The 17,892-nt window shown below is 54.6% G+C and overlaps 1 protein-coding gene across 1 annotated transcript in view; it reads right to left on the bottom strand.

Moving 5' to 3' along the window:
• LOC144946237 (arf-GAP with SH3 domain, ANK repeat and PH domain-containing protein 2-like) overlaps positions 1-17,892 on the bottom strand; it is a 110,642-nt gene that overhangs the window by 6,411 nt on the left and 86,339 nt on the right. Inside the window, exons 10-26 of the mRNA XM_078875121.1 lie at positions 16,266-16,372; positions 14,609-14,678; positions 13,886-13,973; positions 12,888-12,936; positions 11,823-11,989; positions 11,350-11,483; positions 9,489-9,583; positions 9,061-9,250; positions 8,025-8,110; positions 6,987-7,102; positions 5,998-6,065; positions 5,017-5,124; positions 4,128-4,476; positions 3,551-3,769; positions 2,651-2,729; positions 1,870-1,931; positions 20-114 (exon numbers count right to left, since the gene is read on the bottom strand). Coding sequence (XP_078731247.1) covers positions 20-114; positions 1,870-1,931; positions 2,651-2,729; positions 3,551-3,769; positions 4,128-4,476; positions 5,017-5,124; positions 5,998-6,065; positions 6,987-7,102; positions 8,025-8,110; positions 9,061-9,250; positions 9,489-9,583; positions 11,350-11,483; positions 11,823-11,989; positions 12,888-12,936; positions 13,886-13,973; positions 14,609-14,678; positions 16,266-16,372 — 2,082 coding nt within the window. The remainder of the gene's footprint in view (positions 1-19; positions 115-1,869; positions 1,932-2,650; positions 2,730-3,550; positions 3,770-4,127; positions 4,477-5,016; positions 5,125-5,997; positions 6,066-6,986; positions 7,103-8,024; positions 8,111-9,060; positions 9,251-9,488; positions 9,584-11,349; positions 11,484-11,822; positions 11,990-12,887; positions 12,937-13,885; positions 13,974-14,608; positions 14,679-16,265; positions 16,373-17,892) is intronic.

The following is a 17,892-nucleotide window of genomic DNA, read 5'->3' as shown; positions in this document are numbered from 1 at the left end:
ATGTGTTTGCGCGACTCACCGGGATGTGTTTGCGAGGAGCCGGGAGCGGCACGTCCGGGAGCGAGTTGGAAGTGTCAGGTAGAGGAGGGCTCTCCTTGTGTAACTTCACGTACGCTGCCGCACAACAACCACAAGTGACAACCGCACACCACAACCGTTAGCAGGCCCTCCTGCCGCGTGGCGTTTCGCTCGCCACGTTCGTTATACATTTTTAACAATTTTAGTTCCAATTCTTGTTGTAAGCTTCCCAGTTTTATTTTTGTCAAAATGTTGCTGTCGCCGTGACGCCACGAGACTAAGAAGTCACTCGGGACTCTCGCGGGGAGAAGTGCGATCCCCCCACGTGGGAGAACGGGCCGGTGGAATCGGATACCACATAGCTACCTCGCGATCCCCCCACGTGGGAGAACGGGCCGGTGGAATCGGATACCACAGAGCTACCTCGCGATCCCCCCACGTGGGAGAACGGGCCGGTGGAATCGGATACCACAGAGCTACCTCGCGATCCCCCCACGTGGGAGAACGGGCCGGTGGAATCGGATACCACAGAGCTACCTCGTGATCCCCCCACGTGGGAGAACGGCCCGGTGGAAGTGGATACCACAGAGCTACCTCGCGATCCCCCCACGTGGGAGAACGGCCCGGTGGAAGTGGATACCACAGAGCTACCTCGCGATCCCCCCACGTGGGAGAACGGCCCGGTGGAAGTGGATACCACAGAGCTACCTCGCGATCCCCCCACGTGGGAGAACGGCCCGGTGGAAGTGGATACCACAGAGCTACCTCGCGATCCCCCCACGTGGGAGAACGGCCTGGTGGAAGTGGATACCACAGAGCTACCTCGCGATCCCCCCACGTGGGAGAACGGCCTGGTGGAAGTGGATACCACAGAGCTACCTCGCGATCCCCCCACGTGGGAGAACGGCCCGGTGGAAGTGGATACCACAGAGCTACCTCGCGAGATCCCTTCACAAGTGACCTCTGGCCAAACGCGTCCAATGTCCACGTGCTGCCCGATGCATTTCTATTTCTCGTCGCTTCTTTGCCCAGCGTTACCGTGCTGTCGGTATCACGTCACGAGACCGTGAAGGCATTCGCGACTCTTGCGGAGAATAGCAACGCCATGTAAATCAAGAACGGCCCTTAGAGGCAAGCGCCATGCAAGATACCTCTGGGTCTCTTACAGTCGGGGCAGGACTTGCTTTCTTACCCAGCGAGCCACAGAATAAATGTTCACCTCATGACAGTCAAACAGACTTGAACAAATTCACATCACGGGGTTTATTGTGTTCAGACATTGGTGTTCAGGAAGATGAGGGTAGAGTCCATCAACTCGCTACTCTTGAGAACCCGGTTTAATCAGAGGCAGCAGAAACCTGGTATTGCACCCAGGACCTCGGCACTCTTACCTCTGAGCCACCTGCAGGCCACCCCAAAACCTAACCTCTAAACATGCTGAGTTTAAGCCAGAGTGGCTTCGTGTGTAATCATTAATAACTTGCTGTCTCCTGCTATGTGCAATAACAATGATGCTAGGCATCACATCTGGCTGCATACACTTACTGTTTTATGTTTGAACCGTATGATGTCTGCCCTAGGTTGACTACACCGGAGTTGAGTGGTGATGCTAGGCATGAACCAAATAAGCAAAACCTTAGGGCCTCTAGTGGCTCGTCGCTCAAGTTGTCCCCTCACGACTGAACAAAAATATGGGTGCAGCGGATATCTTGAACTCAAACCCACCGGGGCATTTGTGAGGCGGTGGCCTCTAGAGTTCCTCTACCCGGCTAAACAAGACAAACATTACACGGACGTGTGCGCGCGCGCGTTTCGTTCGGTGGGCCGCGTGTCGACTTGCGGAAAACAAACCGAGCGGTTTGCTGGGCAGCCCTTGCGGACCCCGACTTGCCTTGGTCGCGGCGTTCTCCGTGCTGCAGCGGCAGAAAAGGCGCGCGCAGAACGAAGTTATAAACTCGGGTAACACAATCAATAAGGTTGGCCTTGACACTGGTGGGTGACGACTGAGTGACTGGGCCCACAGCCCTGGCAAGTCGACGCAGCGTCACGATTCAGAGTAATGAGATTCAATTCAAGCATCTCTTGGTTGTCGTCTGGTTATGTTTTTTTTTTACTCGTCACGTTTGCACGCTCGTGTTTTTCTGCATGTACAGTTATGTCCACTTCAATGAGCCTAACTTTAATGACACATCGCCTGCATATACTGTGCATAAATACCTGTGCATAAGCTTTTCGCGCGTGTATCATCACATCGAATTACGCCTGAAAATAAGCAAGCATTTACAATTTATGGGAAAAGAGCTCTCCCAAGTGTTTTTGTGGCTTTTACCGCATGTCATTCGGCACAAAGTCCGACGTTCCGCTCTATAGGCCGACGCTCCGAGCACGTGGAGCGAAACGTGGGACTTCAAAGCCGAACGACGCGCAGGCGTGCGACCCCCGAAAACGCATCGGAGAGTTTTCTTCTCATGAACCCTCAACGCTCGTTTGTTCCACTCACAATGGCGCGTATCATCAGCGCGAGGCTCGTCGCACGGCCGGTTTCCGGTTGCGCTCCCGCTCGGCCGAAATAAAAAACAGCGAATTTTTCAAATCTCAACAGCCTCGGCATCCGTCTGTTCCCAGTCCTCACCTGCCCTGCTGGACCATTGCCTCGATGACGCTGGGAGTCTTGGCCACGGGGGGAGGTGGCTGCTGGGAGAGATCGTGCCCTGACGGAGATGTTAGAAAGATGAAAAGAAAAAAATCAATAAACAAAATCGAAACCAGTTTTATTTTACTAGGTAAGGCCCAACGAGTGATATAGCTCTTTTCCAGAAGCGACCTGGCGACAGATAGCTCAACGAAGTGGCTTATCATGTGGACATTTATAGTAGCCCGGAGAAAAATGCACGCGACCACGGGGAGAACTCCAAATGTACAGGTGTCAGGTTCGGGATCGAATCCACGACCTTCTGCATACATCTCGACTCGAGAATTCTCACAGCCGCGCAGTGGTTTTTGCGCTCTGCGTTGTGAGCCCAGCAGTCCGAGTTCGTTCCCCGGCCCACGGGAGTTAATCTTCAACCTGAGCGAAACGTTAAACTGGTGCTGGGAGGCAGCCCATCCGGGGCAACCCATAACCGCCAGCGTGGTGATGATGGTGGTGACGGTGGGAGTGGTGCACGCCGGTAATCTGGCACGGTGGAGGCGGGGGGGTTGGTGGATCGCAACAAATGTGGTGAGGCGCCACACTCTGGACCGCCAGGAGAAGGCAGTACCATCTGTACGGGGATAGAGTGTTGCCCCCTCGCACGTGGCATGCGATTTGTCCGGGGTGCTCGTATAATAAAAACTCCTTAATTGACTGGAAACCTTCATGAAATAAAACAAAAAACGAACTTGGCAGGAACTCACCCACCCCCCTGGGGATGGATGCTGGCAACCTTCAGGCAGCCCTCCCTGTGCGGCTGAAGAAAAACAAACGTGTGAATGCGAACGCACGCAACCAAGGGTGAGGGCACCCCGGATAAAGAGAGCTGCTGCTGCTCACTTATGACGGACGTGCCGCGCACGGGCGGTGCCGGCGGCAGCGGGCTCACGGGGTCCGAGATGGCGCGCTTGTGGCCCGAGGGAAAGCCGCCGGGGGGCTGCGGCGGCGCCGGCGGCGGGCCCAGCGGTGCGCCGGGGGGGGGCGGCGGAGGTTTCTTCTTGGACAAGTCGAGCGAGCCGGGCAGGCCGGGCGGCATCAGCGGCGCCTGCGGAATGGTGCCTGTGGACCGGGAAGGCAACGAGGGGAGGGGGGATTACATTTTTTTAAACTGTGGGACGCTACGCACGCGACTGACGTGCGTGTGCGACATTGGCCGGTACGCCGCGGGGAGACCCGACTCGTTTTGAAATTAGTTTGTTGTCCTTCCTCCACGCCTCCGATTAACGTGGTTGGCTACGTACGGTGCGAAAGAAATTCAACGTATGTACGTACTTACGACTCGTTTAATTACGCGCAAGGTCAACGGGCACGGCTCGGCTTCTGCCGTCACGCCTCCCGAGCTGCACCGGGCTGGCTCGGCACAGCACGGCACGGCACGGGATCGGCACGGCACGGCACGGGCACAGGCTCGGCTCACCCTTGTTCCTGGGAGGGAGCGGCGGCGCGCCCAGCACGGCGCCCGGCGGCGACGTCGGCGCACTGCCCCCGTCCACCACGGTTCCGTACGTCTCGTTGTCCACCTGGAAGGCTGCCCCGGCTCCCCCCAGCCCACCCCCGCCGCCCCCGCCGCCTCCGCCGCCTCCGCCGCCCCCGCCCGTGCTGCGCTTGTCAAACGTGGAGCTGCTGGGGCGTAGGCGCGTGGGGCCCGGCCCCGGCATGGGGAGCTGCACGGCGCCCGGCGCTGGTGGCACCCCGCCCTGCGTGGTGGAGCTGCTCCCGTACACGGTGACGGGGCGCACCGAGCCCTCGCGCTTCGCCGGGCTGGGCTGCGAGGGGAGACGCGCCCAGGGCGGAGGGTCTCGGCGAGGAGCATCAACCACCATCGTCACGCGAACGCCACTCTATTTTATTTAATAACTCTCAACAATTTTTATTTTACCAGGTAAGGCCTACTGAGCTACATAGCGCTTTTTCATAAGCGAGCTGGCTATCACAAACAAAGTTGGCTTATCGCTTGGAATTTTACAGCAGCAAAATACTCTCAACGCATGTTTCTAAATGTGGAGGAAAACCTGGAGGACCCGGAGAAAAATCCATGCAGCCAAGGGGAGTGAGAACATACAAACTCCAAATGTACAGGTAACATCAGGGTCTGGATCGAATCTACGACCTCCTTACCGAAAGAACCAAAGAGTATGAATTCCTGCAGTCACGAAAGCTTCAAATCAAAATTATTACGACCTCCTGTTTACCCGGCGAGGTAGTTAACATCTCCTAGCCACCGTGGCGCCCACAATCGTTTGTTGGCAGCGGTGAGTTAACCTCGCAGCAGCAGTGCGGGACGGTGCGGGAAGACGCGCGGTCACCTTGTCATCCAGCTCGTCATCGCTCTCGTCCAAAAAGTTCTCGCCCAGACGCCACTCGTACTCCACGTGGATGTGCGGGTTAAACTTCCCCATGAGAGCCTGCATCAGCTGTGGAGCGATCGGTGGCAGCAGCAGCAGCAGAATCGGACATCGCTCACGGCAAATATACGTGCTACTGGCACCGGCAAGGATTTCCCACCACCAGTTCACGTGCCACTCCGTCACGTCACGGTACGGGGTAATGCATTTTTATACAACGCGGTCGCAAGCCCATTCTACGGAGAGAGTGATTTTTTTTCCGGGAGTATACCGCAAGCCTCCACCGCCCCCCGGGGGCACCGTGCGGTAGGCGGCAACGCCGCGCTTTGTCCACCAAGTGGCGCACCGTTCGCTTGAAGCACGGCAAAAAATAAATGTCTGCATTGACCTATTTCAAAGGTTCAATGTCAATACCACATGCATTTCAAAACTGGAGGCAAAGCTGCACTTTTGGGAAATGTTGGAAATAATAATTATAATAATCACGACGATTTGTCTTTGAGAGAGAGAGAGTGGCCTGCTTTACACCGTGGCATCTCGGGAGCGATTTACGCGAGATGAAGCGAGCTTGCATCTCTCATCTCAGCACGAGGTGACCCGGCACCTTGCCTGCAAGCGAGCATTAGTCTCGCAGCTGGGGGGCGATGATTGCTACGTGTACTCGCAATTGGGTTAGTTGCACAATAATCCGATGCGTGAACTTAAATCTGATGTGAGCAGAAGGTGTGCGATACGTGACGACATGACGACGATCTTGACTGCTGGCCACTGGGATATCGCTTTTATGTAATTCTCATTTAACTATGCCTACGTTTGTTCCACTTTACGGATAAATTTGCAGTTGAGCGAACCGGAAAATATTTCCACACCCTGGCGCGCCATATCCCACATGTTCCCCTGCTGGTTAGCAAGCGTGCCGTGAAGGGGAGAAGACCATCGTACCAGCTCCTCGCACTGCGACTGTCTGGTCCTCTTGGCGATATCCATCGCGGTTTCCCCACTCTCGTTTGCTGCACGCAAACACGCAGACACACCCACGCATTGGCACAAAACAACACGCGGCAGCTTGCTTAGGCCAACACAACCTTTGTCACGGCGTGTTTCTCAACAGCTGTGCGATGTAGAAGGTAGTTGTGTTTAAACAAAAAGGTTTCCTGAAGCCACGCATGAACACCAACAGCCAACAACAACAAGCTGCCCGATCGCCAGGAAGTGACGGTGATGTCACCGCAGCGCTTGTGCCAGGCTAGGTGCTGTTTGGCAAGAGGACACGGATCCAGGTGTTATAGGTTAACTAACTGAGATAACTGGCAGATGCATCACCTGTGCCCCCCCCCCTGTACCTACTTCCCTCCATGTGCCGCCAAAGTACAAAGAAAAAGATCCGCCTTGTAGCCATGCAACCTGTTGGCCAGCGCCTTGCCTTGGTCTCCCCGGTGCTGATGTTTACACAACACACCAGGTTCTCATTCAAGGCCTGGTTGACGACCTAGGGGAGGCTCATGACCAGTTCAGACAATCACCGCTCGTGTTGTTAGCCATGGTCGGGAATAGAACTGCGGTGAGCTGGTTCATATTGCGATGCACGGACCACTATAGCACCACTCCCCACTCGCCCCCCCCGCACCTCCCCTGGGGATGGATGCTGGCAAACTTCAGGCAGCCCTCCCTGCGTAATTTTATAATCAAATTATTTGGCGACGCTGCTGCTGCTGCTGCTGCGTTGGCAGTGGTGCACAAGCACAGTAAACAAAACAAACTCAACGACGTTCATCACCGCCCTCAAACATGGCCAGATTATTTATTTTTATTTGCAGATTCATTTTGTGATCGTGCCACTGATCATTTTCATTCGGATAGCGATCACTGTTCGTCGACCTCCCAGTCGGAACGACGACCCCCTGCTCTCCGTACGACGCAGGCACCCTCACCGATATCCGTGGCCGCCTTGCTGCGGAGCAGGAGCTTGAGGCACTCGGTGTGGTTGTACACGCAGCAGTAGTGCAGCGCCGTGTTCCCCTTCACCGTCTGCTTGTTCAGGTTCCCGCTGCAAACGAGGAGAAGGCGCCCGTTGTTAACCCCGGGGAGGAGTCGCGGCGCAACGCGGGTTGGCAACCGTGCGCGCGAGTCGGTCAGATCTCGCGAAATCCTACCGACCTTTTCCCGTTCCGATGACTTACGTGTACACGTACTAATAAAACATAAAATAAAATCACTTTATCGGTACTGAGGCTCCCACAAGGCCATGCAGGAGGGCCGTGTGGCACAGTTTGACGCCTGCTATCGTACATTGCGGTCGTGTCACTACAGTTCTCTGCGGTGAGTACAATGTATTTTAAAAAACGGTGCTGCGCCTCCCTGAATAAAATTTACGCTGGAGCGATTGTGCTTCGAACGTAAGCCCACCCTGCAACTTTGCGGACGTCTCAGAACGGGAAAGGGTTAATAACAACAAGAGCAATGAGGGCGATTAATTAAACTATTAATTCGTGGGCCATCATTAGCGGCCGTCCGATTGTATTTGTCGACGCTGGAAATATAAGAAAGTTACAGCAGCGAATTAATCATAGCATTGCAGGCACTGGGTAGAGGATACATTTGAGGCAAACAACATTCAAGCAGTGCTCCATCCGCTGCCGGATGAAGATGTTTCCCAAGCCGTCGCCAACTCTAGCAGTCTTGCAAAATCAGCAATCTATCCAGCTCCCGCACATTGTCCTCTGTCGTGATCCGTTATTAGACTCGGCCACTTGCCATCCTCCCATCCAGCGACGTATTCTGCCAAAACTCACTCTCTTTTCTCAATATACAATATGATGAATCTAACTTGTGTATGTTCTCATGTCCACGTGTTTCTCTTTCAGCTTTTGTTCCATTCATGCGCTACATATCTCTCGAATTATCCACAACCCAGCACATCTACACCCTTGAACCAGAGATCTATCGCGGTGACCCCTGACCCCAAGCACCTGTTCTGAATGAGAAAGTCCACGATGTGCAGGGAGCAGCGATCCATCTTCCTGACGGCCAAGTGCAGCGCCGTCTCCCCAACCTCCTGCGCACAAATACGGAGCAGCGAACCGCCGGTAAAATCTTATCACGAGCCCTATCGCGTATCCCACAAGCAGCGGCGTTGCACGGCGGGTAAATGTTTGCTGCGTGGGGTTGCAAGGTCATCGCGACCGTGGCTATTGCCGTGGAGCCTGCCGTGTGCGCGGTGCAGGGCTGCTGGCCCCGTGCTCTACAACTCCCCCACCCCCCCACCACCTCCGATTAGAACGTTTGACTACGTACGGTGCGAAAGAAGTTCAACATACGTATTTATATACATCAGCCATAAATGCTCTACAATGTGCCGACTGCTTCTGTATTGTATGCTATATGCCATTCTATAGGTCTCCTTGTAAACCTATAAATCTCTGTCTAAGTCTATAGGTCATTGTTTTGAAACAGCCTCTTGGGATGCGGTCGCATTGAGCTGCGATGTATGAATCTACATTGTATTGTTTTATTCTATGAGTCTATGGGTCTCTGTGTTCATCTATGCATCTCCGTAAAAGTATACGGATCTCCGTGTCAGTCTGTGGGTCCTTCATGTGTGTATTTTGTACCATAGCAACGACTACAATTTCACATTCAGGTAGTTAAGCCATATAACCGCGTCAGGAGCAGTAGCGGAGTGTATCGCTGTAATGTCTTGTTCGTATTTGTGGATCGGGGCATTGTGTCATTGTTCGTTGTACGGTCTGTTCTGGATGACCACAGTCGCAGCACACTACTGGAGAATTTTTAACTTTCCATTTGTGCATCCGGTATCCGCATCTGCCATGGTTTGTGCAGTGAATGCGCATTACACTATCGCGCTAGGAGCGGCGGGCACACGCTCGCCCACACGCCAGCCCGCCTGCCCGCCCGCCCGCCTGCACGCCCGCTCGCCCACACGCCAGCCCACTCGCCCGCACGCTCTCCCGCACGCTCGCCCGCACGCTCGCCCGCCTCCCACACCTGGCCCGGGTACGGTGGCAGCGCCTCGGTGAGGTCCACCCCCTCAGCGTGCACGGCGACGAGCGCCAGCACGTCGCGCGACGTCACCGCGTTGTACAGGTTGTTGAGCTTGGCGGCCGACGTGCTGCCCGACTTGCGGGCGAACCGCCGCTCCACGTACTTGGCCACGATGTACTCCTTGCGCGCCACCCTGGGAAAGCGCGAGCGTATGGGCCGGGGGGGGGGCGGGGGGAAGGTGGGGAGGAGCGGGGGGACGGAAGGGGGGGGCGTGTGCAGACGAGACACGGCCGCTCGTTACGAAAGTTGGCGAAGCTCTCCCATCGTCGCGCGCGGCGAAACCTCGGACAACGCACGGCGCAAACCCGGAAACGCGCGGGACAGCACGTGCGAGCGGTGAGACACGGGCAGGGAGGAGCGGCCGCCCTCACATGTCGCTGTTCGGGGTCGGCTTGGAGCTGGACGCGTCCGGCAGCTGAGCCTCCATGACATCGTTGAACCCCGAGTTCCCCACGTTGCGCGCGATCTGCCAACGAGGGACGTCGGTTACAAACGAGTTGCGAAAAATCATGCACGTGCATGGATCATGTCAAGTGTTCCAACCGTGTGTGTTGTTTTGGAAGGCAGTGCTTTTATGGAAGTACGGAAGCTCAAGGTTAGCTGGTCAGGCCATAACACGTTCCGGTCGTCCAAGTTTTTGGGCGATTATGAACAGGATGAGTCCCGAATAGCGACGAGACTTCATACTAAAGTTTAATTCACATTGGATCATCTTTACCGGAGTTATCGTGACCCCCCCATCAACCCGCAATGGACCAACGTACAGACGGAGAGACGGACAGAGCTAATGCATTAACGCTTTCGACCCTACACGGAAGGCACTCAATGCAATGCTGTGCTGGGCCGCAAAGCCGGCAGGTGGCAAGCTGAACGATTGATTAGCCTTACATGTCAGACGATGCAAGTAACAAAAAAAAGAGAAAAACAAGGAACAAAAACGACAGTGTGCAGTGCCAGGGAGCTGTAGCTCGGGAGCTATGAAGGTCACTCCTCTAGGTCAAAACGTAAATCTCACCCCTGCTATGGGGCTGGTGGTGGGAGAGGGGCGGGGAGGTGGAACAATGGCCTCTGCAGCGAAGTTACCGTGAGAGATCGAATTGACGTCTGAGGCTCGTGCCTGTGGAATCATCTGCAAATCACTGCTCATTACTTAGAAAAACGATTATAGATAGCCGAGATAATGCCCTAATAAAAAAAAATAACAACCATAGCTTCACCAGTTTGACGAAACATAATTGTGAACGGGACCGAGGCAATGAAAGACGGAGGGCAAGGCACATCACTCACGAGTAATAGATTAGGACCTGCGTTGCCAAATCAATTTCACACACCCCTTGATGTAAGGGCAGGAGTTCAATTAGCAAGAAATATCGGGCTGTACCACCGAGCGGACTAGAAGGGAAGGACGCGCGGTCCGTTAGAAATGACGCACAGGCACGAGGGTGTGGGCACCCACCAAGTAAACCCCTGCTGTGGCCGCACCACAGACACACCCACGGCCAGTGGCATAGCCTGGTCGGCATGGGCCCTGGCGCAAGGAATGGAATGCGATTCCCCCCCCGCCCCCTCTTATCGTAGCGCGGTGCCTGGGCCACTCCAGTCCATAAGCCCCAGTGCAGTTGCACTGCCTGCACAGCTCAACAGCTAAGCTACTGTCCACAATCACAGAAGAGAACAGGCAGGCGTAGGCACGGGGCTGTTTAACGAGATGGCCCCAAGGTAAGGAAGATGTGTAGAGCATGGCTGTGGGGAGATAAGCACAGCTGGTGCATCTGCCAGTCATCTCAGTCAACCCATGGCACGTAGGTCTGTCCCGTGACCTCCTGTCAGCGAGCCTTCGCCACTTCACGTGCCAGGCTATGTGCACTTTAAGGCAACGTGAAGTCGAACACCCGCTGGTAGGAGGTCACGGGACAAACCTAGGTGCCATGGGTTGACTGGCAGATGCGCCTCCTACTGTGCCAACTCGCTGTGCTATAGCGGCCCGGCACTCCGCTCGTTGTTGTGAGCGTCGCTCCTCCGCCCTCCGTTGTTGCTGGAGGGCGACTGCCTCCAACCCAGTAGCGTCCTTCACGAGCCTCCTCCTCCACAGAGGCTGATCTTTGACACCGTTCGTACCGATCATCGCCAAGTCCACTCAGCTCTCCGAAGCCTCTCGTGGCGCATCAATCCGCGAGACACACAGGCCCCGTGAGACAGACACCGCCGCGCGCCAGATGCCGCGAGACCAACCAGCAGCTCGGAGGTTCCCAGGACGTCGAGCGTTAGCGACTGGATGCGCGAGACGTGGACGCCCATCTCGCGGTGGATCCCCGAGCACTCAATGCACGTCAGGATGCCCAAGTTGGTGGAGAGCCACGACGGATCTGTGCAGAGCGCAAGGCAGCAGCAGCAGCAGCAACGATGATGATGAGGGGGCGGCGGGGGGCGGGGGGGGGGGCATGGGGGGGGCGGGGGCACGGAGGGGTGGAGAAGGGGCGAACGTCCAGATATTTTTCTTGAAACAGTATTTGGCTGCTCTACATTTCCACGTGATAGGCCACTTCGTCGAGCTATCATTTGTGATAGCCAGGTCGCTTATGAAAAGGAGCTACATATCTCAATGGGCCTTTACCTGGTAAAAGAAAAACATAAAAACACGAGTGGCGATCGCGGGCGCGCTGCACAGGGTGCCGAGTCGAGCCCCGAGGGGCGGCGCCGCGTACCCGGCGCATCGCAGTCGCAGCAGCTGTTGTTGCCGGGCGTGCGCAGGATGTCGGCGATGATGTCCTTGGTGAGGTCCGTGGCGCTGTCGCACTCGTCGCTGCCCGCCTCGCCACTGAACGCCATGTTCAGCGCCTCCTCCTTGCTGTTCGTCAGCACCGAGATCCACCTGCGAACACACCCGCAGCGTCGCAAGCTCGGCGTCGCAAGCTCGGCGTCGCAACAGCGGCATCACTTCTGTCACTGCAGTGGAAGACGGCGGTCGTCACACGGCCGGCTCTGTTAAGTGAGATATCACGACTGACGCCACCACCAACCCGGCGGATCAATGATCTCCCGGTCTCCCAGCAACAAATCACTCGTGTCACCGCAACAGCACCCTTGCAGTGTCAGAGGTGGCCGAGTGCACTCACGTTATTAGTGTTGCTGCCAGGTTGAAGATCTCGCCCTTCAGTACCTCGAGTATAATAGTGCACCACGGCTGTAATATTATTTATTATAATTACATTATTTCCCTAGGAAAGCCTCACAGAGTCTCGGGACTCTTTTACCAGGAGGGTCACTATAGGAGGGTGGGAGGGGTTTATGGGTTTCCCAATTAAGTAATTTTAGGAAATTGGCAATTTTTTTTCCAAGCTGCACATGGCCTACTACTCCTTTTGAAGCAGGCTTTGCGTATTATGTTTTTTAATGGTTAACACACCCACTAGGGTTTACACACCCACTAGGTTGGCCATTGCCCCCGTCCGTTCCCAAATCACAAGGTGCAGTGACTCGCCACGTCAATCGCACGATTCGCTAAACGCCATCTCACCCTCCCTCTGATATTCCGACTGTATCCTTGGCTCTTGAAAAACAATAATAATAAAAACGCTTAATAAAAGCAACAAAAATCCAGAGCGCCCGTGGGCTCCAACCACGGCCCCCAGCAACGAGTGGAGAATGCTACGTAAGCGCGGTCACACCTCCGATTAGCACGGTTGGCTATGCACGGCGCGAAAAAAGTTCAACGTGCATACGTGTGCCGAGAGCGGGGGGGGGGGGGCGGGGAGGGGCGGGGTGCTCACATGAGGCAGTCCTGGTCGTCCTCGGCTTGAAAGTGATAGGTCCGGTTGTCTGCACACCGAGGACGGCAACATGCGGCGATTGATCAACAAATCAGCGGCAGGCACGCCGTGCCGCCTGCATTTCTAAAAGCGCAGCAGCAGCAGCGGCGGCGGCAATGGCAGAGCTGGCAGTGACGGCCGCCTTAGAATAAACGGCACAAGCAGGCGCTGAGCTGCAGGTAGGGGAAAGTGCAAAATTTATGAAGAAAATCCGTGCAGAGTTCATGAAACGTAACGGTTAAGTGGTTACGTCTGCTTTGAATAACAGTACAAGGTCAAGGATGCATCCCTGCAATCGTTTGCTCACACCACTTGTTCTAGGAGAGCCCCTCTCGCGGGTACTTTGGTCTACTCGTCCACGCTGGCAAGCCGCCTTGGAGAAAGTGGGAGTACTCACGTTTTACCCGATCCACTAACCGTGCCGAACCCACTCACACCGCTGGGTCGACCGAGGAGACGGTAGTGGGGGGGAGGGGGTGGTGTGGGGGATTAAAAAAACTTCCCACACTGTTTCAAAGGCCGAGTCGGGATTTTCTCATCGAATCGGCGACCTCTGGGTTGCTGCTAGTGCAGCGCGCTGCTCGCCATTGTGCCGCAGCAGCAGCGTGCAAGTACGGCACGCGACATTAAACAAAGTAAATTAACTTTTTTTTGGTGTATCAGTGAATATCCTCCGGGAATTCGTCGTGGCTCGCAAGACGACGTGTGCGCACGATGGGCTCTCTCGTTCACGAGCGAGCGAGAGAGCGAGCGAGAGAGCGAGCGGGCGAGCGAGCGGGCGAGCGAGCGGGCGAACGAGCGAGCGAGAGGGTGAGAGAGCGGGCGAGAGAGCGGATGAGAAAGCGGTTGAGAGTGCGGGCGAGAGAGCGGGTGAGCGAGCGAGAGGGTGAGAAAGTGGGCAAGCGAACGGGTCAGGCAGCATCTCTGCCGGTGGTGTGCAGCACACGAGGGATAGTTACGTGAGATGAGGTCGAAGCTCTTCTTGTCGTCGGGGTACGGCTTTACCTGGCACGTCAGCAGGTTCAGCTTAGCAGGCGGTTGGTTCACCTGTGGGGACAGAGGCACGAGATGCGCAGGGAAGACAATGTTAGTTGATTCCCTTGCGTTTCATTTATGAACATTGATACCTCGTTTTGTTAGTTGTGCAATATTTCTGAAGGACCCTGTACTCGTTCTCTGCACTATTGATGTTTTTGTCTTTATTTTGTTGTTGCTGTGCTCTTGCACCACGGATCTCCCTTGTAAAATAGCCGGGCAACTGGATAAACAGTTCCGTGTAGTTTGCTGTGCTTCACCCAAAACCTCCGATTAGCACGGATGGCAATGTACTGTGCCAAACACGTTCAACGTACATTCATTTGTGTAACAAATCCCAGTAAACTTAAACATTTCTGTGGTGACAAGGGGATGAGTTTCAGATTTACAAAAAAAAAGTCACAGGAAGTGTTGCACTAATCTTGACGTAAAAAAAAAGAAACCATTTCGGATCGCGCAAAATTTTTAACGCAGGCCCGATTTTCAGAATTCTTCAGATCGATCAGCAAAACTGGAACCCACCCGTTGTGACTACTTAGTCATGGGCCATCTCCTGCAGCGGAATAGCCGTCTGGGAAACATCCGGAATGAAAATGAAACCGCGGTGACTACGCAGACGAGGGAGCGGATCGCGGAACCCCCCTCACCGTGCCGTGCGAGATCGTCAGGTACCCGTTCTTCACCGCGCACGACCTCTTCTGCCAGACCTTGCGAATTCTGCGCACGCGTTTCCGAAGCGGAGAGGGCGAGAGAGAGATTTGGCTCATCATGGGCGGTATCGCGACATCCGTCAACAACAACAACAACAACGCTCGACTGTCACGGGAGACATCAATAACAGACGTCGCGGCGCGCTGCGCGAGTGGCAGCGTTCAGGTAAAAGTGACGGCGATTCGCACTTGTAACACACTTGGTGCCACTTGTAAGGGCAGCTCAATTAATCTTCGCGGCAGCTCGCGCGGTTGACATTTGAGAATGTGAAGAGCCAATGAACGGGTTGGCATTTAAAAATGAGTGTGACTGCGAGTGTCTTTGGATAAATGAAAGTGCTATTTATAGAGGACTCCCACGCCCCACAGAGGTTTTCTGGGCTCAATTCAAGACTGAGACGACAAGAGAGCGATCGCCGTCTCCTCCTCCCCGTGACAAGGCCATACATTTACATTTGCTCTTGTGATGAAAACCAAAATACATTATTTGGGCACGAATAAACCGCACGCGCCACCACATCCGAGAACGCGTGGGTTTTCGCGGTCGTGATGCGCGGCTCGCCGTGCGTTGTTTTCAGTTTTCGAAGGAGCTCCGGCCGTGTCGAGCAAAAACGTCGGGAGACAGAGTGCCGAACCAAACAAACAAACAAGCTAAACTAAGCTATGTTTTTTTATTTTACCAGGTAAGGCTCACTGAGATATATAGCTCTTTTTCAGGAGCGACCTTATCGTGTGGTAATTTATAGCAGCCAAATACTCTAAACGCATGTCGATTCTAAATGTGCGGGGAAGAATCCACGTGACCACGCGGACAGAGAACACGCAAACTCCAAATATACAGCAGCAGGTGTCAGGGTCGGAATTGAACCCACGACCTCCTGCGTACCAGGCGAGAGAGATAACATCTAACCACCGTGATGAGAGAGACGCGCAAACTCCAAATATACAGCAGCAGGCGTCAGGGTCGGAATCGAACCCACGACCTCCTGTGTACCAACCGGAAAAATACGTGGGAGAGCAGCACCTCGTTCTCCGCCCCATTCTCCAAGCAAATTCGGGTGGTGAAGTGGCCGAGCAGAAGCACATTTTACCACCTGTTGCAGAGGTTCGAACCCTGCAGCCACCCCGGTTAATACCGTTTTAACCAGATAGTCTGCTTCAGCAGTGGGCCTCGAAAATCCCGTGACGTTGCGTGAAAAAAAGAGCAAGAGACCACACACGTGCCTGGAGTCGTGGTTCAAAAATCACCAAATTTGAAAATGTACCCGAAAATTACTCCAAATGGGGGAAAGCACATCGCAATCACCGCCCACGACGACGAAACGTGGCAGAGCCCTCCTGAAAAAGTCTTGAGACTCAGCGAGACTCTCCTGGGTAAACGTTATATTTTTTTACCCAGCATTCCTCCTCCTGCACGTGTCCTCAACCAACCCTACAAGCTGCACCTTCATAAAAAAGCACATACACAGCCACCCTCCTACTGCTCCAGCAGTAGCAGCCACAGCATACCGCTGCACACTCCATCCACACGTAACCATCGCCGCCCTGACCCCCACCAGCACCGCACGCGCGAGCATCCGGCCTGCTCACTCACCCCTCGCTCTTCTTGAAGAGGTAGCCGGTGCGTTCGCTGCCGTGCTCCTTGTTGCCCTGCAGCTGGTGCAGGCTGTAGCCGGCACCACTCTGCCTCCCCTGCGAATCCTGGCACACGGCACCCACGAGCACAAACATCACGCAGGCCGTTTGGGGGTGCGGGGGGGGGGCGAAGCGTCGTCAGCCGAGCACCGATTCTGAAGGCCGGCACGATGCACAAGGAGGCGCTCCGCCTGCAGTACCACGCCCGGCCACCTTTGTCTCCCCCGGTGCCGGTGTCTACGCACCGCAGCACCGACTGTACCGGCTTACGGCCGAGGCTTACTAAGCGGGGGGGAGGCGGGGGGGCACACGTCCGCGGGCCCCAACGCGCCAATGGCTTCCAAAGTAGAACACGCGCACGTGGGCAGGCCCCGCAGGGAAGGCCCCACCGACAATGGCCGGCAGGGGAGACGCCGAGCTCATAAATCACCCGGCTCGGATCGACGAGTTCACTCGTCCAACGTCGTTGGGTCAACGTTGGCGTGACGTTCCGCGCGTCAACCGGGTATATTGCCCTGCGGCGGTTCAATGGCATAAAAAACACCTCAGGATAACTTTTATCCCTCAGGTTTGTTTATAAAGGAATTTCAAGTGAGGGGGACCGGTGGTGCGGCGGTTTGCGCACTCGTGGTAAGCTCGGTTATATAAGGTGTGAGCGTTTAGAAATGCACTTACTTACTACGAACCAGGCTACCCAAGTTCATTCCCCGGCCGTGGCTAACAGTCAGTAGCAGGTGATATCTGAACGAACGCGTGTTTAGAAATATGGTCAAACAAACCCCATCAGTAACAATGCTTTGGGAGGCCTTAATTCAGCAGTGGATTTTGATCACGGGCTACGAATTATTACAATTTTACGAGGAGATACGACACACACACACGATGTTGCATGTAACTGGAAACTGGTGTTCACATCAATTTTGTGGAGATTAACACTTATTGATGTAAAACTGAACCTTTATGTCATCAACATTCCCCTGATACTCAAAAGGTGTTTAACCCAATTAGTCACTTGATAAGTTGAGGGAGAAATAATAATAACATTGCATTCCAAAACGGAAATCGAACGGACACTCATTCACCCTCAATAGGTATCAAGCACAACACGATGAAGAATTGTGGTACTTTGTAACTGAACAATCACCGGAAAAAAACATCACACACAGGGAGACGATGCGCACCGTGAAAGGAAACCGGATGGTCAAGTTTTAAGATCTAAGCTGAGATGGCAGCAACAATTTCACAAAGACTGAGCGAAGTCTACCAATTTTTGTAATTTCCATCGAAAATATAAATTGTCTACTTCGTGCCACTGGCACAACAGCTACGCCCACTTATAAGACTTCCCGTGTCAACATGCAGCTGAAACAGCCGCGGATCTGATTGTTTTTGTCATTTTATCCACACTTTTATCCCGAATGCGCTCTCGCCGTGACGTCACGCGACGATGCAACCTTTCGTATCGTTCACAGAGCAGTGTAACCTCTGCGTGGTCGAGAACGACCCACGGAAGAGGACATCACAGAGCTACCTCTGAGATCCCTTCATCACGTGACCTCTGGTTCTACACACAGTAGAGGGCAGCA

The sequence above is a fragment of the Lampetra fluviatilis genome, chromosome 2 (genome assembly GCF_964198595.1).
Source record: "Lampetra fluviatilis chromosome 2, kcLamFluv1.1, whole genome shotgun sequence".
Classification (NCBI taxonomy): Eukaryota; Metazoa; Chordata; class Hyperoartia; order Petromyzontiformes; family Petromyzontidae; genus Lampetra; species Lampetra fluviatilis.
The sequence above is the reverse complement of the archived record's forward strand: the minus strand, read 5'-3'. Positions and strand labels throughout refer to the sequence as shown.